At 37.7% G+C, this 26,147-nt stretch overlaps 1 protein-coding gene across 1 annotated transcript in view; it reads left to right on the forward strand.

The window, feature by feature from the left end:
- Window positions 1-26,147, forward strand: part of CADM2 (cell adhesion molecule 2) — a 574,383-nt gene that overhangs the window by 499,488 nt on the left and 48,748 nt on the right. The window contains exon 7 of the mRNA XM_058829687.1: window positions 12,322-12,500. Coding sequence (XP_058685670.1) covers window positions 12,322-12,500 — 179 coding nt within the window. The remainder of the gene's footprint in view (window positions 1-12,321; window positions 12,501-26,147) is intronic.

The raw sequence follows: 26,147 nt of genomic DNA on the forward strand, positions 1-26,147 counted from the left end.
TTTATTAGCAGTGCAACAAATTATCCCTTGTTTGGCTTAGGTAAGTCTTTGACTTTGCATTGCAAGGAAGATCTTGGAGAATTCTTTGACTGGTTAAAAATGAAATTGCCATGCCCATATTATTCCAAAACTTACATTATTTAGGAGCTAAGGAAAGACTGAGTCTGTGATTTGCAGTCTTGCACAGGAGAATGCTGCTCCGGAGTATTTTCCTCCAGGGGCTGTGGGACAACCCCTGCTCCTGCACCTGGCTCACCTCTTCCCATTGCTTTGGTTTATTCCTGCTTAGGAGAACTGGATTGGTCACTTTTAAGATGGAATTGTAGAGATTTACTGAGGATGAAGAAGTGCTGGTGGGATGGATTGTGTTATCCCTGCTGTGGGTGTCTCTGGGGGAGGGACAGATCAGTGTTTCTACTTACTGTTGCTTTTTGATTATGATTTTTGTTGGCTTTGTTTGTGGAGGTTTCATTTGGTTTTTAGCTGTTTCGGTTTTATTTTTTTTTTTTTTCTTTCTAGTGCTCTCAAATATCCCTAACCTACCTTTCTACCTCGTACACACAATTTCTAGAATCTTCCAAAGGGTGTCACAGACTGAGGGAGCTCTCAGCACCATCTTCATTCAGATCATTCTTTAAAAAGTATTTGTTTGCTGTTTGCACCTAGAGGCAAAAAATAAAGTCTGGGCAATTATATGGTAATCAACATCAAAAGGAGGAACTACATAAAAATGAAGAATCTTGTTAAAAAGGAGTTGTAAGGGGCAACTAAGAGAATTAAAACTTTCCAGGCAGCCTGAGGACTATGCTAGAAAAACAAAATAAGAGCTTAGAACCACAGGGTCAATACATATCACCTAGCAGAATCCCTTGAGAAGAAGAAGTTGGTGAGGCTAAACAGAAGAGAAATCAAAGTAATAAAAAGGGCAAAGCTATAATTTGAAAAGCTGAAGTTGTTTTCCAAAGGAAAGAAAAGATTCTTAGATCTTGGCAGATTAAATATAAAAATTCAGTAAGCCAAACCACCAAAAAAAAAAAAAAAAAAAAGAGTATTTAAGGAATAACTAGAAAAGAAACTTGAAAATAAAATTTATTTTTTGATTAAATAATGGAAAGTTTGTCAGTACATTTTTATGAACAGAAGTCATCAGGAGCAGAAGAATGTCCTTGTCTATAGAACTGACATCTGAGCTTCTCAAATACTGAAATTTATAAAAAGGATGAGAATCAGCAGACATCTAAATAAAGGCAAAATTTCATGGGGTTGGAATTCCTTTTGCAGAGGGAAAAACCCATTTTATAAACATTTTGTAAACAATCCTTAAAAGGCACAGGAAATAGACCTCATGGTGGCCTATTTGATATAGAAAGTGAACATTAGAGATGTTTCCAAAATTGTAAATGGTGCAGAGGTAGTTGTTAAGGACTGCCAGTTCATTCTCTCTACAAATAGAAATGTTTAAGAGTGAGTTAAACTAATAAGAACCAGCTTTGTTGCCAAGCAAGGACATAATTTTTCATAAAATGAGTGGTAAACGCTGGGAATTTGTTGTTAATGGATATGACAGATAGTGAAAATTCACAGTGATTCAAGGGAAAACTGCCTAAGTTCATGAAACAGCAAGTCCTTAAGGTTTACAGAGTATTTTTAAACTGCTTGGTAGCAGAAATGCCTGAGATCTGTGCTTGGCCTGTTCCCTAGACATCTGCTTAACCCTGGTGTTGGAGTTAAGGGACTGGGCTAGCTGAACTTTTTGTGTGACTCAGTGCAGCTGTTCTTTCACTGCTAAGCATTGAACATGGGCTGTTGTGGCTTGCTGGGACTGGATGCTAATGCAGCTGGATCCCATGGAGAGCTTGAGGATATCTTCTTTACAGTACTAAAATTATTACCATGAAGGTACTAATGAATAATCTTCTGTGTGAGAGAAGTTTGTGTGAACTAAAGCACTCCTCTCTGGTGATAATAACACATTTGGGAAAAGAAAACAAACTTCTTTAAGTAAATAATGTTTATCTCTTTTCCCCTTTATTGTATTACCATTTCAGAAGTTATTTTTAGGTGCTAAAGAAATTGACACAAACCATGGTATAGAACTTATCTCTGAAATACAAATGCTTGTAGGTTCACAGTGTATTATTGTTAGGATATTGTTATATTACCTTGAAAGCACGAAACATTTTATTATTCATTATGATTCAATACAATGCACTTCAACTTCAGCTTTTCTTTACACTGGTGAAAAAAATAACTGAGGTACAAAAATTTTATAGTGTATTTTAATTCCTTTGGTGCTCCTATAAACTGTTGTATATAGCAACAGATATTTACTTGCTGAAAAGGCAAAATTCAACAGAAGATCTTAGAAATGTCATTGCTGTGGCTAGTTATGAATGGTTTCTTCTCTGGTGAAAAGAGGATATTTTGCTTCATCTCCCAAACTTCCTGACGTTCTTACATGCATTGAAAGTCATGAAGTGCATACCTTGGTTAATGAGGGTTTTTACTGAAGTCCTTGCTTGTCATCCAAGATGCAACACTGGTGCTTTTATCAGCTCCCTGGGTGTTGTCACTGCACCTCAAGTGCAGGAAGGAATTTTAGTTTAATGAGGCTTCTTCTTGACTGTGTCTTACATCAGCAGCAAATGATTTCAAACAAGTAGTATTTGGACAAGCAAATAACTGTGAATGAGATTTTCAACTGTTTACTTAATGGAAGAAGTGGAAATGAATCAGCCGCTCTTCATTTTCCTCTTTGATTCTGGTGCCAGCAAGCATTTGACCTTAACTCAGAAAACGCAGCTGGCGTTTCTTAGATGGGATTTCTCAGCTTATTGTAATAACAAAGTTTCTGCTGAATGTTGGGACACAGTGAAGGCAAATTCAAAACAATGCAAATTAGGTGTGTGAACATCCATCAGTGTGGCAGCCTGAAATATCTAAGCAGTTGAAAATCAGGACTTGTCAAAGAGGAAAAAAGCCCCTCATAATAATATTTGCTCATTAATTCCATGATATACCCTTCAGACCTCAACTGGCATTGAGGTTATGACCAACAGACATAATGAAAAAGGAACTGAAAATGTGGTGTGACAGCAGTTCCTGCCTGCTTCTTGTTTTTTGCAGTCCCAACCATTATCTCTATGTGGCACTTCTGCATAACCTATGTAAACCAGGCTCTCTTAAGGAAATATACTTTCCTTAATCCTGTAGCATGAAAATGTAAAGCATATAAAATCAGTGGTGCTGAAGCTTTCTGCTATTTTTTTCTCTGTTATTCCTGATAAATCAGTATTTTCCTCAGAGCTTGCTCCGCTGGCTGGGGATGCAGCATGCTTGTAAGCTGGTTTGAGGAGACAGGGTGTTAGAAACGGGTCTGAAGATGTGCCAGATGAGAAGATGTTATTTTCCTCTGTTCTATGACATACACAGTAACTAAGGTGTGCACATCCTATCATTATGCTTTGCTGCAGCTTTCCAATCCCCAGCAGTACTTCATTAACATTAAGAACATAGTTCCTGGTTAATCCCAGTAATTTTCAGCAGCCATTCTGATGCATCCACTTGAGCACCATATTATCTTAATACTGCTGACATTTGCATGTGTTTGAAATACATTTTTTTTCCAGATACTGTTCATTTAATCCATGGCAGTTTCCATCATCCTTTGTTCTTATAGTCATGCTTTACTTACAACTGATGAAAAAGAATAATCTCCTAATTTCTCAATAGCTCTTAAAGGTTAAGAAGGAATCAACAAGGTGTAAATAGCAGCATAGGAAGCCCAAAGATTTAGCTGTTTGAATACTGACTGCATAATTAGAAACATATAGAGCTGGAATTACAGTGAAACCAGGCCATTAAGATTTCAATATTTAATCAACAATTTTTCACGTGAATAAAATTGTTACCTGACATTTATCATTTCAGCTGTACTCTGACAGGAAAGAGAAAACCTTTAGGAGCAGCGGTAAAATATTTAAGGAAGGTGTGACAATTATTCTTTATATTCACTTATCTGTATATAGTTTCTCCCCTCTTTCCTTCCCTGCTCTTATCTGAGAGTATCGGTCTTAGCTTATGAGAGTGAAAGGAAAGGGATTTGTCTTTGTAATTTGCACATCAATATGTGGCACCAATCCCGGGCAGAACAGGGGAAGGACGTGTATAGTCGACGTGCTCCGGTGCTGATCCAAAGTACTTTCTGCTCCAGAATTTTAAAGAAGCTTTCAAGGCATCATTGTTTTTCTGTGGGTGGACCTTGCTGCTTTCCCTGTGTGAGATTGCCTGGCCATCAGTTTGGTGCTTGGCTCTGCTGGATTTCCATCCCCTGGATGAGGGGGCAGCTTCAGAGTTCTGCTGCTGCTGCCTTCCCCTGCTGCAGCAGTAAGGGAGATGCACCTGCTACAGGTCTCTAAACCCTTGCTTTCTTGCACAGTCTCCTAAAAACAAGGCTGTCACTTTTCTTTAATTACTGATGTGTCATTAGGTGTGCCTTATCCATTGCCTGTGAGAGCTCCTGAAGGGCTGCAGGGCAGATAACACCTTGTGCATCCCCCTGAACAGGTGAGCATTCTGCAATCTGCCCATATCAGGCCTTCAGTACAAGAATTCTGATACAAAACCAGCGTCCCTGCTGCTTTATAGGAATTGGAAAACTCCTTATCTGATCTGTGGCCAAGTGCAGGCCAACCTGCAGAGGTTTCTTGTGAAGTGTTGCCTACTGCTTTGTCCTTGAGCTATTGCCAGTTAGCTCACAGTGGCCATGGCTCCTGCAAGGCCTCTGTTCCCCAGAAAGTCAGGCAGGATTTATGACATAAGATTGTTTAATGTGGCTTGAGTCTTTTTGTTTGCTTGTTTTTTTGTTTTTTTTTTTCCCTCTTTCCTGCTGCTGTACTGGCCTGCACCTCTCCTTGTGCCTTTTTAGCCTCAGGAATCTTTTTGAAAGACATGCTTTACTTCTGTGGAGGACTTTTCTTTTTTTTTTTTTTTCCTGGTTAAAATTTAAAAGGAATATAAATTATTTATAAACTGGTGGCATAAAATGAACAGTATAGCCATACATGCCAATTTTTTTTCAAGACAAAGTTTTAAAGCAGACTTCTTATTAAAGCTGTTCATAAACTGTAGAGGTTATAGTGTTTCCTCTGAACTTGAGATGGTTTGAGCCTTAGACTTTGAAATACGTATAAAAAGTGTGGTTATTAGCTGGCTACTAAAAGTGTTCCAAAATACTTGGCATTTTGATTTGAACTACTAAAAATGCATTAAAATGTCCAGGTTTTTTCCAGATTTATTTTGAAAAAAAAATTAAGTCAGTGCCTATTCCCTGACCTGATGGTGTATTTAAAAGAGGATTACCCATCTTCTTTATAGTATACATAAGTTAAGGAGTTATCTTCAGTTCTGTTTGCTCCTAAGTGGTGGCCTGGCCTTGAAAATTTGGAAATATGGCAACCTCTTCCTCCTCCATTTTTTGGTTTCTAGATTCATAAGTGATGGGAGGCATAAATTAATAAGTTCAGTAACTTTTGCCTTTCATGGATACCACTGCTTGCCTGGTGCAGAAATGTCTTGAGAAGTAACAAAGGGGTAGAAATGCCCAATCTATTGTTTTGGAAGTTGGTCAGATTCAGAGAAAGCAAAACAATGGAGGGGGGAAGAAACGAGACACCAGAGGTTTGAAAGCAGGTGTAGTATATGACAAATGTGGAAGAGATTTGTGTGAAGTGGGATGCCAGAAGGACAGGTTTTAGAATGGCAATTCCCTCACAAACTTTTGTTTGGTTTGTTTTGTTGTTTTATTTTTCTTTTCAGACAATCTTTTTGTCCATTTCTAGCCTCCCCGCTGCTTACAATAGTAGAATACAAGGGGTATTTCTGATGCAATTCAGGGATAAGTTGTCTTCTGATTTCACATAAGTTCTCTTGTTGATCTGTCTCATGACTATGAGAAAGCCATTCCCTAAAATGCTGTTCACAGCAGGGCTTTTATACTGCTCTGAGAAGATTGTGAATAATACTGGAATTAGGTAAGAAGCTTCACACACACACACACACACACACACACACACACATATATATATATACATATATATGTGGATTAGGCACTTCTCAGAATATTAGTCTGGTATTTCCTTGCCTTCTTGAAAATTACTGGCAAGTGAAATGTTGTGTGGATTTTTTTGGGGGGGCGGGGAGGGAGAACATGATATGCACAAAGGGAAAAACTAGAGGTAAGTAGTTTCAAAGATGTTACAAATTGAATGGCTTGATGATCAGTTGGGAAAATCTCTCCAGACAGAGAGCAGCAGCATTGCAGAGTTATGTTAAAGGTGGAAAGCCTTAGGTCAAAGGGTGTCCTAGACCCTCAGGATACTAAAGGATAGAAGGAAATGGATTATCAGCCTGGTGAGAGGAAATACAAAAAAAAAAAAAAAATAAAATAAAATAATTAATGCAGAAACAGAGCAGTCAATTTCCCACGGGCAAAGTTTTTAGACCTGAAAGGAACCTTAATATGAGGTGCAAGGAAATACTAGAGTGTAGATAGGAGGAAATATGAGCATGAAAAATTACTCTTTTACCCTCTAACAAGATATACTTTGTATCTTTGGGTAGAAGAATAAGTATCTTTGCTCTGAAAAGACTCTTGATTCACTTTAATCAGTTGCTGTCACAGTCTGCTGCGGGATAAGGACTTCCAGCTGCAAATTTAGTCTATCATATCAGCATGGTTAGCACCTGTAATCCAGCCAGGGTGGGAGGACTGCCAGATTTATCCAGAGCAAGATACAGGCAGGGAAGTCTGTCACCTCAGTATAGATGTGATGAGCAAAGCAAAGGCTTTCTCTGTCTTGGACAAGAGGTAAGGAATGAAGGGCATTTGGTTTTTAGATGGCTTGGTTTTTTTGTTTGCTTTCTTGCTTTTCTTTTCCTCATTTTCTTTTTTTTTTATTTTTTAATGTTCTCTTTTTTTCCCCTGTAAATGATGAATGTTAGCACCATTTGAGATCCTTTTTACATCTTTATGTTTATTATTTATGCACCTTTTTCAAAAACATAATATGCTGCAGCTCTCTTCAACACTTTTTGTTGTTCACTTTATAGCTGCAAATTCTTGTCAAATTTTTGTGATATAAAAAGTTGAACTCTATATTTAGTTGACACCTCATTTTTTAACATATTTTAGGTGATTTAATTATTCACCATTTAAAAAGTATTATTATGGAACATTATAAATAGTTTTAGGCTACATTATGTCTGCTGAGATGCTTAAAAGAGAAAAATAGAGGCAAATGAAATGATAGTCAACTCAGATGTTCAAAGCTTCCTTCTTAAAAAATAAGAGAACTTTGTGAAAGCTGCTTTGGATATTCTTTACTAATTCTTCTGGGGAGAAAAAGACTCTGTGAAGGTTACTCAGGTTTTGCAGAAATAGAAAATCACAGAGAGTTCTTATCTCATAAAATAAAATCCATCTATCCAAGCCTTTTATGAAAGGTTAGACACTGTGGATATTGATGTTTTTGATAGATGAAATGCTCCCAAACCAGCTCATCCCAATATGACTCCTCAGACTGAGACTTCATATAAACAAGAGGTTCCCCCAGGGTTTAGACTTTCAAGTGGATGATTAACTGGCAAAGCTAAAAATCCAGTTTCTTGATACAAAGGAACTATAAGTTTCAAATTAATGAAGCAATCATTCCCTTAGATGACTTTTAACATTGCACCAGGTTTTCAGCAAGAAACACTGATAAATCTTGTGATGCATTTTCCATTACTCATTTGAACATATCCACTAGATTATGTTTTTTATGGACTTCAGAGAATACAAGTTCTCTTTGGAGAACTAAAAGGTATTTTTGGAGAGGGCTCTACTCAAAATAATGAATTTTGTTTTGTCTTGTTAGTCTTCCTCAAATTCTTCATCTTACATCTCTATTTATACCCACATTGGCTACAAAATTTTGACAGGATGCTTCGAGACCCAGTGGGATGATAACATCCTCATTGAGACTGGACACGTAAAAAGGTTTCCTTGGGGTATTTTTGTTGTTTGTTTTGGTTGGTCAGGGCTTTTTTCTGCGTGTGATCTTATGGAAATGAAAAGGTTATTCTGTGCTATTATAATGGGTCAGTAAGTTGTCCAAGTGTTGTTCATTAAGGACTCCGTGAAGAACGCTTTGTACATGACCTTTCTGTACACAAAAATTAGAAAAGGGCAACAAAGATGCATACAGCCAAGAAGTTTCAAGTTAAAATGGGTTGCATTGCTTAAATTCACTTTCTTCAAAAAGAAAACATAATGCAATAGATATATGTATAATATTTAAATGAAGGGTAAGTTAACTGTTATAATTATATATAAAGATCTCACTGGAGAGGAGAATTTCAAGGACGCACTGAAACATTGCTGTATGTGGGTTAAGGGTGGAGAAAGAGACAGAAAATTGCCAGTCTCATCTTAAAATACCCCTGTGTAATTTCAAAGGCCTCAGCTAAAAACAAACAAACAAAAAAAAAACGCAGACAAATATAATTGTTGGCTTTCATGTTATGTCAACACTTGTTAAAAAGTAAGGCAGTGCCAAAGCATGTGGTTTTTAATTAATTTTTTTCCCAACATATTTCAGTTTGCCTTTACCTTTCTCTCTGATTTGTTTTAAAAGTTTCTCTACTCTCAAGACCAGAAAACAGTTTTGCTGTATACCATTTCTTTGTTCATTTGTTTGTAAGAAAAGTAACCGCAATATAAAACATGAATCATTGTGGAACTTGAGTGTTTTATACTTTCATTTTAATCCTATTTTGTTCTGACTGGAAAGGAATAACAAATTTTGTTGGTTCTATGTCAGGTTTTGAGGCCAACATGAAGACAGTTAACAAACTCAGATTTCCATACTAAAAATCGGTGCATTTTTCTAAGGCTTTCACTGAATGCTCGAATAGAAGGTAGTGTTTGTACAGGCATCCCCGTTTGTTCTGGTTCAGGAATCGAGAAAGTTGTGGCAATTCATTAGTATTAAAAAAATCCAACAAAAACTCACTGAAATTCTGCAATGTTGGTGATGTATGCAATAGAGAAAATATGCAATATTAGGAATGTACATATTAGTCAGGTGTTTTAGCATGTCAAACCTAAGCATCCCTTTCAAAATGGTGGGTAGGAACAAGAATATCTGTCTGGGTCTGCACATGTGGACAAGTTTCAGTCGGATAAACTGTGGGGAATTCACACTTGTCTATGCCTTGTGACAGAGAAAGCAAGCTGTTCCAGTCTTTCAGCTTTGGACACTGAAGGTGCAAAGGCAACTATGAAAGAATAGTCAGTTGCTCTAAAGTTAGGATTCCTTTGCCCCTTTTTTTGTGTAGTTTTTTTCCCTGCTGATAATCTCAGAAGACACCAAATTCTAACAAACAGAGAAAAAGGGACAGAGACAGGCCTGCTAAGTGCTGGGCTGTTATAACAGGAAGGAGTGTTACCCTGTCCTGCAATATTCATTGCCATTTCTATGAGAGCCGTGAAAGACAGATAAAAGTAAACACCATTTTGCATGGCAGGTCGGGAACTTCCAGAACTCATTGCTGCAGGAGGTTGGGTTGACAGACAAGCATAAGAAGATTCCAAAAGATATTTTTATAGGCACCAAGTCTAAATAATGAGAAGATACAAAAGAGAAGGAGAGATGTGGCCTGCAGCACCCCTGACAGGATGGCTGTGGTTGCTGGCAGAGTGCAGGAGGAATGGACAGCAGGAAATGGATGTACTCCAATGCTTCCCTGAAAGAGCCAGCCCACTGTTGCTGACCACAGCAGTGTGATGGCCTGGGTGCAGGAGCACCTCTCACATTCTTAGCTCACTTCTTCCTAACCTGTGAATTGCTTAGACCAAGAATGTCAGAGCTCCCCAGCAGTGCAGGCAGAATTTACCTCTGTGCCCATGACAGAGTTGCTGCTTTAGGCACCACCATGCCCAGGAGTGGTGAGGTGGAGGGAGAGCTGTTCCCGGCCACCAGGATGTGTTCTTGTGGTCCTGCTGCCCAGGAATTGCTCTGCTGCTGCCACAAATACAGCACAGGATAGCTGAATATTCACTCTTGATCAGCAGCTTCCCCAACACCCAGAGAATGCAGATCTGCCTCTCACTAAGCCCTGGCTTTTCTGCCACACATCATTTTGCAACCACAGCAAAGTGCTCTGTATAAGACTAGAGTTGGTGTATTACAATGTGACAGAGCTCCCTGAATAATTTATATCTACAGCTCCATTTCATACTTATTTGTTATCCTATAGGTTTCCCCCTAGGATATGCCATCTAGTTTCAATTTAAAACCTAAGTTCCATAAATTACTGCTGCACAGAAGTTGCTTTAACACGCCGTTTACGCAGGTAATGGTGCACATTTGTAGCAGAAGTGTTTCAGAGTCCCCACTCCTGGGATTACAGATCCACAGTAAGCTGGTAAATGGGAAACAATGCAGAGTTGGCCGGAAAATTGAACAAATCCACCTGAACGCGTCGCGGCAAATCACACCTTAATGCTGGGAGCTCTGTAGGGCGATGTTTCTACACCAGCATGGACATCTGGATTCCCTGCTTGCATAAAACAGAAAGTGTGTACATATTGTGTATCATGTGTGTCTGCATACCAGTTCATGAAAATGAATTTAGGAAGAGGATTAAGACATATTTATGGTAAGGCATAAATAAGGCCCATCACATCACCCATTCTTAATCCTTGCTTTTATTCTCTGAGCATATGATTTTCTGGGAAAAAGACTTCGGAGAATAGCCAGTCTAAGTTCAACAACATTTCAACAGGGTATCATCCAAAATATTACTAAAATGTATGTAAATCTATTAAATTTCAGAATAAATATTTTTCTTCGAGAACTAATTTGAATTTTGTAGAAGTAAGTGCATTTCAGAAAAATTCCCTCTGTTTACGTGTGTTGTCTAACTCAAAAGAAAATCATGTCATTACAGCCATCAGAACAATTTTTCTGTTTATGAAGCCACAGTTTGGCTAAATGCTTTTCCTTAAGTATTTAGGTTTAATTCTCTTTTTTTAGCACTTATTATATCTAATAGGCTTTAAACACCTGCTTCAAATTAGTGAAATGAAGTGTTTCTTGAGTACTACTGGTGACTAACCTGGCAACTGCTGATTTTATAACAGTGTATTATATTTTGGTTTATTACTGAGTCATACAACTGGCATCTTTGGTTAGAGATTGATATGTGGCTTATACTGCACAAAGCTACAAGCAAGGTAGCTTTGAATGCCCAGGCTGTGAATATCCTGCTGAAGTGACTGGTGTGAAAGGGCCTGAGATGCTGTCTGCTCACAGACAAGATTCAGTAAACCAATCTTTCATTCCCAGTTACAGGCCTGTCTTCTTGGTGATTTCCCTCACGTAAATTTGGAAGTATATCTTGTTACACGCAGGTAAAGGCTGTGTGTCAGTAATAAATACATCCTGCTGTCTGTTAGGCAGGGCTCATGGACTGTGGAGCTTCTTGAGAGTCTCTGGGAAGGAGACAGGGATGCCTTGCCAGTGGGGAGGTGTATGTGAACTTTCAGGACTGACAGTTCCCTTCTCTGTGGTGCCCTTACCTTGCCTAGGGGCTGATCACTGCCAGGGCGTTGCCTTTGGCATGTTTGATGTGAGTGCATCAGGCAAAAGAGGAAAGGTTTCACAAGAGAAGAAAATCCAGGATTTCAAGCTGAATCCCACATTGCTTGTGATAACATGTGGAACAAGGAATTATTTAAGGGAAGGATGAAGAAAAGGTGGGAAAAGGGGTGGGCTGTGACACAATGCAGCAAGAGAAACAAGTTTAGGTTGTGTGTGGCACGTGCTACTTTGGGACTGATATGCCTGGTTCAGGAAGAATACTCAGTGCATTCAAGTTTACTTGTGAATATGAATGGCCTAGGTAATTTAAGAATACGTTTACAAACCTCTTACACCCATATCATCCTATTTGCACTTACCTTGCCAAGAATCTGTGGACCCTGAAACCTCACAAGAACAATTTTTTGAAATTTAGGAAAGATCTTGTCCTGTTGTAGTACTGTTCTGCTTTCCTTTTTTTATCTTTTTATTTCTCAGCTTGTTCTTTCACTTTCTTTAGAGGTTCACATCCAGGATGGTAAGGTTGTAACTGTGACAATTCATTAGATCCAGTAATTGAAGTATTCTTGGGATGGTAGGTGACTGTTCATGAGTAGCTGATGCTGCTGTTCCTGATGTAGATGTTGCATATACTTGTTCCACATGTCTAAATGAATGCCTTGCTTTGATCCAACAGGCCAGAACCAGTACTGTGGACAAAGGATGGTGGAGAACTACCAGATCCAGAGAGAATGGTTGTCAATGGCAGGGTTCTAAGCATCAGCTTCCTAAACAAAACAGACAATGGCACATACCGATGTGAAGCAAAAAATCCCATTGGCCGAAACAGCACAGAATATGTCCTGATAGTGCATGGTGAGTGTGCTCTCCTTAGTGCATTCTATGCATATTTAACAGGTCCAGCTGATACTATCAGGTGCTTATGGTCATTGTGGAAAGAACAGCAAGAAAATTTGGAAGTGTAATTGCATTTTTATCAATGCTGTCGCCTAGCTGAGGGGAGTGTGTTGTCTTTCCTTTACTGGCATGCCTCTCTTCTTACAGTTTAAACAAAATAACTTGTGCTCTGAGCTTTTTGCTAAGTAAGCACCTGTAAAAATGTTTGGCACTGCGTGGGTACTGTTTTATAAATGCTTGCCTCAGGCCCAGCTATTCAGATAAAGCTGGTTACAGAAGGATATATGAAGAGAAATATCAGACAGGTGCGTGCTTGAGGTTTTCTGCTTGGCTTTTTGTAGACCACCGAAGACAGGACATCGGATACTTCACACAAGTTACAGCCTGCTACTGAGAAAATTCAGCTCATACAAGTTAGCTGGTATCACCTGGCCCTTTGTTACAGTCAGACTTCAGAACTCTGTCATGTCCAAAATGCATCATACTGCTTCCAATAAAATGGAAAAATAGGAAGGCTCACATTAAATTACAGCTGGTTGTTTTTTTTTTTCTCTAATAAATTAGGCAACAATATGTGTCGTGTAAAAAAACTAGGTGCTGTCTACATTGATCATGAAATAGATTGATACAACCCAGCTGTAGGGGAAACCATAATATAAAATTAGCATTTGCCTTTAATACAGCCTGGCAATTTGGGTCTAGGAATCTCAAAACATGGTGTTCTCTTATCACAGGTAATTCCTGGAAGGTTATGATTTCCATAATTTGAATTTTAATATAAGAGAATATAGAGGCAGAACCTCCACTTTAGTTCATGGTGGTACTTTTTTCCCTCTATTTTTTTTTAAATGCAATTTCTTATAACTATTACAAAATAAAATGAAAAGATCTAATGCAAATTTTAGTCTTTAAATAGACAAGAGAATTATGTAGATTTTATTTGCTCATGATGAACTCAGTTACAACAAATATACATTTCCTTGGTTGTTGTAAGGTATCAGAAACATTTTTCACTGCAGGTTTACCTGCCTCTAGGTATTTGGCATAAAACTTCTAGTAAGTGCTGCTTTCAGTAATGAGATATTTATTGGCACTGTTGATGAAATGTCATTTATCAAAAGAAACACTTAGGTTACTTTTCATTTTTCTTCAAGTTCACCATTAGTTTATGTAGGATTAGTGACACAAATAAGGAGCTCTTTGCACGAGGAACATGGAGCCTGTACTGCTGCGTGAGTATTTCTGTGTTAAAGACAAACAGCAAAACTAAACCCTCTAACCTCTGTTTATATTGGCTGCTACGAGAAGAGGAAAAGAAAGAATGTCTTTTGCATCCCAGAGGCAGTGGTGTGGTGGTTGTTGGCTGCAGGCACAAAGTGCTCTGCCTTTGATGAGGTAACGGCTTCTGCACTTACCATATGTTGAAACTTCTGTCATTTGTGTTTTCTGCCCAATTTATTTATGTGATTATTTCTGAAAATATGGCCTTTTATAATGGGGGATCTTTTTCCATCAGTGGTGATTCTGCAATAGAACTCTATCAAAGAACAGTTCACCAGACCCGCTCTTGCACAGTGGTGTGTCCTCTGTTGATCTGATTATCTTACATCAACTTCCTGGCAGTCTGTAAAATCATTCATTATCAGGGAGGCATTCTATTATATTTGGCAGCACATTAGGCATGTTATCAGGTTTAGCTTGCTCACTGCTGACCTTTTCTGTTATGAGTACCCGAGTTTTCCTAATTGCATTTCTGCGATTCCAGCGCTGGAGCTAGAGAAGGTAAATGTCAGGTGCTTTCCAGATTTCTGAAACAATCAGAGTTATGTGACAGAGCATGAGATGATGTTTAGTACTTAACAACTTACTGGGGTTCAGAGTTGTAAGGTTTATTTTAAGTACAAAGGGGACTGACACAATTATTTTATCAAGTGTAGCACAATCAGTTGTATAGATAAATTTAAGCAGCCTCACCCCTTCTTTAGCTCATTACATTCATGAATGTCTCTAGTGAACCATAATCCTCCTAAAATTATACAATATTTTTTCTCTCTCTCTCTGGGGGGCTAGAAAACCTACTTTTTATCATTTTCTGAGATGCATTCTTCTGTTGAATAGAGGATGTATTATTTTCTTATCTCCCTAAATATATCTGGAAGCATCCTTTGATTTCTCATCCCTTCCCCTGTGCTTAACGTTTTGATGTAATTTTTTGTCCTACTCCTTTGTTAGAGCTCATTAATCATATGACTTCTTACCATGAATATCAGGTTTCTAAGACAAGGTACATGCCAGATTTCCCACACGAGCTTGTGTGAGGAAACAGGGGCATCAGTGGAAGGTATCCTCTGCAGAGGCAGGGAAGGGCAATATGATTCACAGCTTTCCTTTTCTTATATGTACTGTGATTTTCATACATTTTATTCCTTTCTTTTTTGATTTCAATAATTTTTTATCTCTTTCTGTGTGTTAATGGTGTAAGAGCTTCATCTGGCTTCTCTCCTTTTTTTCTTTTTTTTCTTCTTTTTTTGTCCCCCTAAGAAATCCAAATCTCGGTAATACTTAATCTACTAATTCTCTCAATTTTTTAAGTTATCATCCTAACTTAGAGAAGATTTAGGCAGCTTAAGTGTAGAGAGAATGTTGACTAAAAATGGAAAATATAATTTATCACAATTAGAGATTAGGTGTTAGCAAAGTATTTATATATATTAATTATACAAACCAAGCAAACAATATCTCATGCCTTTAACTGGACCTATCTAAACACAAAATTATACAGAAGAGTAGTATTTTTTCCACTGTGAGTGGTTGTTGCAGCCTGCAACAAGTGGTGATAATGAGGTAATACTGTTTTGATATTAAGTGATGGCAGAGAAAATAAATATTGTTGTAAGCAGATGAATGGAAATCTGTCCAATACAATTAGTATCTGACAACATAAAAATTATTTTTAGATTTTTTTGTATAATTAAAGAGACCAGACTTCAGAGAAATTTAATCTATTTGAATAAAGTTAAAGGCTTGAGTATTAAATATACTCATGCTGGTTTGCTGAATCAATGTGACTGCTAATTTCATTTTTCTTAACATTTATTGTTAATAATAAATGTCAAAAAAGTACTCTGTGAAGCAGGAAGGTGGGTACAAAGTCAGAGTTTATAGGCAGAAGCACAAAGGCAAGACGTGTCATTTGCTCAAACATTTGTTTCATGCAGTAAGAAAGGCACAGGCTTTAATGCCCGTAGCTGTTGTCATTTCTGTATTCTAATTGGCAAGCTTAGTGCTTTAGAAGTGCACATTCTGGCTAGATATATTACACCCTTTCTTTGGTAATGGGCCCCAGGCAATTTTCACTCTCTTCCAATTTATTAAGAATTTTTGTTTACCTTTGTCCAAATACTAGTCATTAATCACCAGAAAACAGAGCAAACTGTCAAATTCATGTTGCTCAACCCAAAAACATAGACTCTGCTCGCCGAGCTCCGGTAATGACTGCGGTGATTTAGCTGGAGATGAGGAAGGAGGTGTTCCATCATAATCAACCTGAGGACAGGGCTGCTGTGTTTGGAGGAGCAGTTCACAACCCCGGGGTGTCACTGCCAAGGTCTCAGTTCAGCACCGCCTTGGAGTGAGTGACACAAGTCCACAACGTTGAGAAACCCTTAATGGAAACAGCAGCACTTGGTAATTTGCAGCCCTATTTGAAACAGAGCACCTTGGTGAGACATCCTGATATGCCAATCTACAGCCAGGCATTAAATTAATTGAAATAGTCAGAGCTATAATGTGTTGTGCAGCAATTATCTAGAAGAGCAGTATGGAAATGAACGTGAATCAGCAGCTGTGGATGGGCAAGGCAGTTCTTATTGCCCAAATTTTAACTAAGAAAGCATTTGAGCCAGTTACTTAGGATCTCTGGGGAATAAAAAGTGGCATGATATATTCCATTGTTTTCAGCCTCTCAATTTTGTATTTTTTTTCCTTGGGCAAGCTTTTTTTTTTTTTTTTACAAATAAAGGCAGCTGAAAGACCGAGTTACAACCTCATTTGTATTTTGAAATGTGCTTTCAAAAACAAGGTCTCCTACAATGTGTAAGACCAGAAGTCCCCCTGCACCTTTCCTAACTATAGCATTATTTATATTCCACCTGCTTGTCCAGTCCCAGTTCAAAACATTTGTCATCTTAGCTTCCACAGTAACCTGTGGCAACAAGGTTCTGAATTTAGTTATGTGCTTTGAGGGAAAAGTATTCTCTTTTGTTTGTGTAAGCCTGGTGCTTGATCTCTTCACTTTCCAACTTTACAAGCTATTTGGCCTCTCTTGCTGTTTGTGCTGGAAGTTTGCATTTAAAATTATATTTGCTTTTTCCTTCAACAGATTCTCAAGTTTTTCTACACTGGTATCTACTTCTCATTAATTGTGATCTTAAACTCTGCATTTCCTTGAATTCTCTCCCATGAAGACCATTCTCCTTCTTTCATGGTCTTTTTTTGCCCCCTTTCTCCTTCGTTTTTTGGTCTAGCTCTAAATCTCTGTGACTGACTGCTCTCCATATCTGGAACTGCACTATACCAAATCTGCACCAGACATCTTAGTCAATTAAATCCTCCCTCTAAACATATTTTTAGAGATTCATCTTCTATGCCTGACAATAACTCCAGCACCATGTACTTGTACTTCTGTATAAGTTTTTGTAGTTTTTTTTTTAATTGGTGGAAACTCTGTGGAATCCAAAACACATGAAATTAAACAAAATCCTCTACCTGCTACAGATTATTTTGTCTTTGTCAGTTCATTTGCCCACAATCAGATTTTTTTTTTTTTTACATTTCATTTCTGTTTTGCTGCCCTCATAGGGGGCTTTCTCTTTCCTCGATTTCTCTAACTCACTTGCACATATCTCTCCATAAAAGTAGAAACTGAATAGAGCAGAAAATTGAAAAAAACCTCAGGAGGTGAGGATATAATCTGCTTTCTTTCAAAATTAAGCTTAATGAATAGGCAATAGATCTTTCAGTTGGAAAATATTTTCACTACAGACCTCCGGTAAGTCTTGTGCAGTATTTTTGGACGCCTTGTCTTTATAAACTTATAACAAAAACCACATAAGAAATTTGGGAAAGAAAGGCAGCAGCATCCTTGTGGAGCAACACACTCATCACTAATCTTGGCTGCTCTGTGTTTTGGTGTTAAGATCCTACAAGCTGAGGTTACTGGCCTTTTAAAAAAGTTTCTTCCTTTAAAGTTTTCTGAGTTGAAATATCTCATTTACACACACACCTCAGAGAAAAGGCTCTCTTTGCCTATGGGAACATCCTGCTTTTATGTGAACAAAGCTCTGGCTTTGCAAAAAGAGAATTGAGCAGAGCCGTGGTGTGATGTAACAATAATAACATTTGCAATAATGGGTGGATTTGGTAAAAAAAAACCCAACATTGCCCTTACAGCAATCAAGGCATACCAAGAGTATGAGACTCAGAAGACTTCTTAGGACTTAATTAGAAATTCACTGTATGTGACTATGTGTGCCTTTTAGTTTTGAGATTTTTTTGTATCTTTGTTTGAATTAAAAAAAAAAGAAGTCTCAGTACTGAGTCCTTAAAACAAAGGTGAAAAGTTTTTCCTATTCCCATTTTATATGAAGTAAAAATAAATTAAAAAGTACAGAAGATAACTTGCAGAAAAAAAGAAGCCTTTCAATTGCAAAATAAATAAATAAAAGCCTGCTCCTGGGTACTTGCACAGTCTCAACAAGCCTTCCTTCCCCCCAAGCCATTTTCTTCAAAGCATAACCCTTCCAATTGTGTTGAGATACTCTAATTTTACATCAGTATTGTAAAATGACATTAAGGCATTAAATCATTACCACGACATGAAAGCTGACTTCTCCAGGAGACTTTTGGTTGGGTTACAAGAGGTGGTCCAGACTTTAAAGCACAATGCAGATGAGTTTCCTGCAGTCAGATGAATTAAGAAATTGTGGAATAGAGCTTTTGTCATTGCGCTGAAGAAGAATAGCGTTTAGTTGACATTTTCAGGTATGAGAAGTCTGTCAAGAAACTTGTGGTGGAGTTGTTGGCTTAATTTTATGGATGAATTGTCCAGCTATTATCCCTGAACACTCTCAAGGCAGCTACTTTGAAATTGCTTTTTGTTGATAAATACTTGAATAGTGGGGTGTATAGTTGAGCTGTATGAACTGATCTTTCTTCATTTATGGTGACTTTAGAAAAATAAGATACAAATTTCTTTTCCAGGGAAGCTTAAAAGTATTTTGGAAAGGTCAAGAAAATAACATTCCAAACCACACTAACATTTTTGGGGAATATGTTTGTCACTTCTACATTTTTACATTAAAATACTGTTTGTCATTAAATAAAACTTCTTAAATGAAGTGATTCTATTATATAACATATGAAAGGTTGTTGCTTGTTTTTTTTTTAAATTTCATAGTGGAGTAATCATTGGAATTGAATGCGGAGTACTTCAGCAGCAGGAAATCTCTCCCTAAGCCCTTTCACAATGGAACAATAACAATATATACAATATATCAATATAACCTTTAACAATATAGTCTAATATGTAAAGCTCCTTCCCATTTGAATACATATTGTATGTGTTGGTTTCAGACAATATCTTTAATAGGGCACAACTCTTCAAAATATTTGGTTTTCTTTGTGCACGTGTTATTGGCTGATATGATGGTTCTAATGGGATTTCTGAGAAGGAAAAGATTGTGTGGATGTACCAAATATGTCACTCCTGCTTTTCTGACTGTTTTAACTGACCTTCAGTACTGCTGAGTTATCACTGATCTGCTGTAGTAGCAAAGACTGCTCTCTGATTTTTCACCCTTTGCTATTGCTTATACCCCAAAATTTCCTGAACTTTACTTCAACTCACCTATTTTTTTTAGATGCCAGCTTGTAAAATTACCATGTTTATGAACCTTATATGCAATCTTCATGAAGGAAGTATTAACTCAATAATTTCGCTTGAGACTGATGATAAAATTATAATCTAACCGTTGTTAATGATCTCTTTCTATCTAGATAATTTATTATTCAGGAAACTCAAACCATAAAGACAATATTAAAGAGACTTAGTGATTTTTCTTAATGTTAATTCTTAAAAATTGAAGCTTTTCCTGCACCATGAGGTGGTGGAATGCAGATTAAGGGTGTCCTGTCTTTCTCATATGGAGCTTCCATAACTCTCCTTTTTTCTGAGAATAGGTTCCTCAGTGTTTCACTCCATGCAGGAAAGAAAATAGAACATTATCTGAGTGATTCTGCTTAAAATGATCACTGGTCATACCAGGTGATAGATCAGAGCTGTGCTTTGCTCCAGCTGAGACTGGGAATCCTCTTGGAGATAGATGTAAATGTCTTGGAGGTTGAGAGGGGTAGAGAAAATATTCTGCAGAGGATATTTATTCATCTCTGTTAGAGAACTTTGAGAACTTGTGTATCTGAGGCCTCTGATCACATATGAAGATTAGCATGGAGGCTCAGAGAGAAGTAGATAATTAGCTTATCTAAAACCATTAATATTTCCAACATCCATACTTTCATAGTAATAATTCTTAGTACTGATTATTCTACTTTTTCTCTTTAAGATTTTAGTTATTAATTACTTGGCAAATGTTTCTGGAGTTTATCTTAGTCTGCATTTCTGTGTTATATAAAGGAGAAATATTCAAAAATATATTTCTTACAGTACTTTATTAGCATTTTTTTTAAAGCAAATAAGGTATTTTTCCACTTTTTAGTGTTTTGTTTTTAGTTTTCTTTTTAGTATTCTTTCAAATAAAAAACAGAACAAACTGGCAAGAATTTGAAGATTTGCCAAAAAAAATTTAAAAATCTTTCTAACATTGCTCTTCACAGCATAAGTTCAACCTAAATTTGTGTTGGAACCTAACATGTCTTTATCCCTTCCTCCAAAATGGAATCCTCTATGCTGCAATCACAAGCTATTTTTTCTAGCTCTTACTGCTTGAATTTTTGATGCAATATAATAAAATTCTCTTAGCTTTGTAATTAAAATAAAATAAATCACTTTTTTTTTTTTTTTTCTGAATTCTATCACAGACTTTCTGCATTGGATCTTACTCTGACTTGCTATGCCTTAACGTGGATCACTTTGCTTTGTCTCAGAGATTCCAGAGAGTTTTGGCAGCTTTCAAAAAAGCTCATGGCATCAGTCTGTCTCTGATTCCCATGGAGAGGGGAGCAGACAGAAAAAATAACCAGGAGGCCAGTAAGGGTGTATCCCAAAACAATCCTCAGGTGCCAGGAGGAAATAAAAAACAAAGCAAAACCCCATTAAAACCATTGCTACCAAAACTGATGAAGCTTGAAATCTGCCATGAGATGAATTCCCACAATGCCCTGACTTCTTTCACTGGGCTGTGGTTCCTTGGCAAGCACGGGGAAAGTTCTAACCCCATGTGAAGGAACTTTCCTGGCAGGTGCTTGGGAAGAGGTCTCCAGATGTGTGGTGTAAGCTGGGGTGTCATTTGTGACAGTGATCCCAACAATTTTCAGTCAGGACCCTTTGCCTTCCCTTCCCTGGTAGCCACACTGTTTGTTTACTCCCTTGAAGAAAAAAAATAAATGTTTCTCTTGGTAACCTCATGCCTGAGGAGTGTTTATCTTTCAGCTGGAACTGCCCTTATTAATCTTCATGGCAAATGTAGAAACAAATCAAAGGAGAGGAGGAAGGACAGAAGAAAGTTTGGCAGGAAAAAAACTCGAGGAGTGGGCAAAGTGTTCATTCTCCAGATATTACTGTGGGTCATTGCACCAGTGGATTTCTTTTTCCCCCAGTGGTTTTGTAGTTTACATTTTCTGCAGGTTTCCCTGGGCTGGTGGGAAGCAGGGAGGACTGAGGGATGCTGACATGTTGAAGTGCTTGATGGAGAAGAGCTCTGGATGGTTTTCATCATTTCAGAGAGGAACTGAAATCTCTTGGCACTGCTTTGTGTATTTGTTTAAAATAAATTAGCAGATATGATCAAGCATTCTTTATTAAAAAAACTCCTGTTATTTCCACTGGTGATCCATCCTGCTTGATGGCATAATAGTTAAGGTACTAAATATCTGCCAGCCTGCAGGGAAACTGGGTAATTTTAACAAAATTAAGTCTTGACAATATTGCATGGATCCCACCATTCATGGTTATGTGTTACACAAAGCCAAAGAGTCATGGCAGGAGCTCAACTACATGTATAGAACTCTTTTCAGGACAAAAAAAACCCAAAACACAGAGCATAAAAGATTGACAGCTGGAAAGACAGGGCCTTATTTTCTCAGATAGTGTATTTTGGTGCCAGGAATATGAGAATTAAGTGTATTAGTCAGAGACATTGCAATAAAGTGCAAAAATCTATGTTTTAAGTTGCACAGTGCCAGCCACTTTTCCCAGGTGATTTTCAGTAAGATACAGCAGTGCCACTGTGATAAAGTGTTTCATATTAGTGTTGGACCCTTTGATTTTACTTTGAAATAAACTTACTTAAAATAGATGATGGTCCCTGTTATCCCTCTTTCCTAACCTTGGAATTATTGCCATGAATTTGGAGTTGTTTAAGCAACTTCAGTGATTTTCCCTGAATTTCTCAGAGAAATTAAAGAAGCAACTGTAGTAAAATAGAGATCAGCAATCTGTTTACCTCCACTTAGTTTCAACACATGTCCCCATAATAAGGAAATTTGGGAAAATTCTCTTTATCTTCTTTCTTCTCAGCGCAATTCTGGCTGGCTTTTTGAAATGTTTTTGTGTATGTGCAGAAGGAGTCAAGTGTCATTCCGAGAAAGCTGTCATCTTTGTTCAAGGCTGCTGGTGTCTGAATTTGTATTGTGCATTAGCTTTTCCTTATAGGTTTTCAAGGGCCAGCTGCCAGTACTTTATTTCATTTAATTTTGAATACTCCTATTTTACGACTTGGAAAAACAAGGAAATATGGCTTGTCTGCTTACTTAAAAAGAATAAAAATGAACATCACAGCCTTAATGTGATTTTTAAGCAGTGGCAATGGGCCTAGAACACCATATTAACAGTGATAGAATGGTGTGCTTCTGGGGAGAATTGTGCTGGCTTTATTCATGCAAGATGTTTGGTGGCTTTTGTGGTAACATTTTGTCCTGAATGCAGTGAAATTTGCACTGCAGGTATAAAGACAACTGCTTTTTTAAATGCAATTTTGAGATGTTTTGTTTTCTTTTGAGGTTTTGATTTTTTGAGGGTTTTTTAGCATTAAAATGAGCCTCAGGAGATCTGTTCTGAACTCCGCTGTCAGGCTCAGAAGTCTGTAAAACATAAGACATTCCACTTAATTCTTCTGTGTTCATTTCTCCAGCTGTGAAATGGGAATAATATTTTCTCTTTTTTTCCTTAAGTTTGGTCTCTACTGCCCAAAAAATGGTTTTACAGATCTTCAAGGCAGAGGTCCATTCTTTACCATTTCTGATTCTTTTTCTCAGCCTGTTGCATGCAAATTTTACTTAGTTTCTTTCAGACGAGCTGCACAAGCTTCAGTGCAGTATTTGTAGCTACTCTAATGAGAAAGGTGAGCTTTTCTACAGCACAGATTCACTTCTTTAAAAAAAGAACAATAAAATAAACTCCTTTAAAACAATATTGACTCCTTTAAAACAATAGTTTTTACTACTATTTACTACTATTCATTACTACTGTTGAATTGGAAAGGACTTTTTTAACTGCTGGCAAAACTTGTGCTAAGTTTGGAAAAAAAATTAGGTCTTACAGTACTTCTGGAGTAAAATGAAGTATGTATCATGTTTATGTAACTCCAGAATATTGAAGCTTAATCTTTCTGTTGAATACTTGATTTGATTTGTCCTTAGAGATAAATCTTGCACTCACAACCATTAATAAAGTAAAACTTAGAGGGCTTTGAAAACAGATTCTTCAATATTAAATATTTTCCTACTTGAGAACTGCAATTTTTCTTGCACTAAAATAATTTTCAATATGTAATTACCTGGTTAAGTTATTATTTTGTAAAATTTACCCTTTTTAGGAGGTCTGTGTGTGTCACATGATTTTAGCACAAATAGAAATTAAGAAATAAGGCATTGCAGCCTATTAGCTTCCTACAGTCCAAATGCTAAAGATAATACAATTATCCCCACCAAAACTGAGCAGCAGTAGGTAAATAAATTGTGAGACAGTACATTATGCCACCTTTTATTCTTCTGCTTCATTGGGAGCAGGGACAGGGAGCTTTTTGAACGGCTGGGCTGGTGACAAACAATGAGTCTGACGGATGGTGAAATGGGAGCGTGTTCCAGCATCTCCAGACCTTCATTGCAAACTTCTCTCTCTGTTCCAAGGGAGCTGCAGTCAGAGTGCTTTTGCTGATAGCAAATTCAGTGGAGTGCTGTGGGGAGCAGAACGATCCCTAAAGTAAGCACTGAGGGCTTCAAGGGGCAGACCCAACATTTTGAGAGCCGTGAGCCACCAGTGCAAAACTCAAATGTTCATGTTAGCTGCTTTCCTGTGAAATGCTTGATTCAGGTTTCCAGGGCTCCCTCTGTGCAGCTCCACCAGCTGGGAGTGCAGCAGACTGCTCTAGCCTCCAGGTGACAAAGCCGAATTCGTGGCAACATCTGGTGCTGTGCAGAAAGGTCGTGTCTTAATATCCATTAAAAAAAATACAAACAGAAAACCAAACAAAAAAAAAAAAAAAAAAAAACCAAAACCTTTCTTTCCTGTGTTTATTGGTACTCTTAGAATTTTTAGCAAAGCACATAGCACTTATTATAAAGCACATAGTCCCATTGCCTACTAAATCCTAAATTCTGATCTGTGCAAGTGAAGGGTGGGCACTGCCTCTGCTCAGCATATTCTGCTTGTTAGGGTGCCCACAGAAGGTGGCAGATGTGGGTTTTACCTAAATACCCTAAATACCTCCTGCCTTCATGGCCCAGGGTCCCAGAGCTCTGCTGAGAGCTGGCCTGGATCTGGGCAGATGCACCTTGAGGGAGGAGAGAAGCCACAGACAGTCTCTGCTCTCAGCCCTGAAAGCTTATCCTCCCTTGCCATGTCTTCCTACCACACTGAGCTACTTCCATCCCACTGCTTCTTCCTTCTCAGCTGCCTGAGATCCACAGCTGCTTGTTTTCTGCCAGCTCTCACATCTGACCTGGCTTTACCTGTGGAAAATCAGCCTTTCACACACCTGTGGTCTTTGTGAGTCCTGCTGTTGCTCTGGTGCACAAAATAAATGAGATATTCACTACAGGAGCTCTTTCTAGACAATTTAGGGCAGCTAACTTCTTCCTCATATTTCAGTGTCAAATGAGATGGCATAATCAGAAATAACTTGCTACTACACCTTGTTTTTTTCATATTCATCACATTTTTTATTTTGTCATAAGCAATTCTGGTCAGAGCATGTGTTGTAAAATGTGCCACACTGTGATATCAGGCCCTCATTTTAAGTGATGTGGGATGACACCATACTGCCAGCACTAAATACTAATATTTGTTCTTTTGAGTTATATTTTTAACTTTCTAAGGAGAGAATTTGGGCCAGGGATGTGCACATTCCAAGTATTTGCTTGGCTCACTGAGAACAGAAGGAAACAGGAGTTTTTTGCTGTAATTTTTCATACTTCATCCTCATTCATACTAAAACCTATTGCTTTTAAAATAGGGGAAAAAACCTAAAAACAAACCACAAATGAACCAGCAAGCTATAAAACCTTCTGTAGGAAAACTATTGTTCTTTCCAGTTCCTAGTTTCTAGTCATTTTAATCCAACTGTATGTCTTGCAATATGAACTCATCCACTAGAAGACTTTATTGGTATAACTAAAGATATAGATCTACATGAAGCTTCTGTTAAAAGGGTTTGGATATTTTTAATGGCATCTGATTTGCTAGCAAAAATGTCAAGCACATAATTGCCATTTCAGAGTTTCATAAATCTGAATCAATTAGTAAAAAGAACCCCTTGACCTCGTGTCCATGAGCATTCATGATCATTCAGTCTAAGTGCTAAGGAGCTATTGGCACATGATGTTCAAGCTGAGCGATCCTTTTGTTCAATCCCATTTTCTTGGTGCAAGGTAAATGCAGCTCCCTTTGAATTTAAAACCTTGCTAAATTATTTAGTGCTACATACCACAGACTGATTAAATTTTTCACAGAGTACTGAGATTGTTTCCCAGGTAGGTCATCACTCAGTTCAGTTTACCACTTAAAATTTCTTTCATTCTCAGTCAAAATACAGCAAGGACCATCCATCATTATCACTCTGTCCTTTAATTTTTCTGTCAGCTTTTGTCAGGCTTGAAACAAAAGCCTTTACATTTTTATCAACTGCAGCTATTGTTGTCTGATTTGTGCTCAGTCATGTCAAAATATCAGTTATGTTTTTACCAAAAAAGTCAAATATTTTCAATAGGTCAGATCTATCTTTCACATAAGCCCGCTAAACCAAACAGAACCATTTCTCATTTCTTTGGAAATGGAGAGTAAAAATGCTCAGGGCCAAATTGGCAGGGAGAGTAAATTATCCAGGCTCCGTGCACTTAAATGGATGGATGTCTTCTGCCTTAGCAGGGAGA

Source organism: Poecile atricapillus, chromosome 1 (assembly GCF_030490865.1).
Source record: "Poecile atricapillus isolate bPoeAtr1 chromosome 1, bPoeAtr1.hap1, whole genome shotgun sequence".
Taxonomy (NCBI): Eukaryota; Metazoa; Chordata; class Aves; order Passeriformes; family Paridae; genus Poecile; species Poecile atricapillus.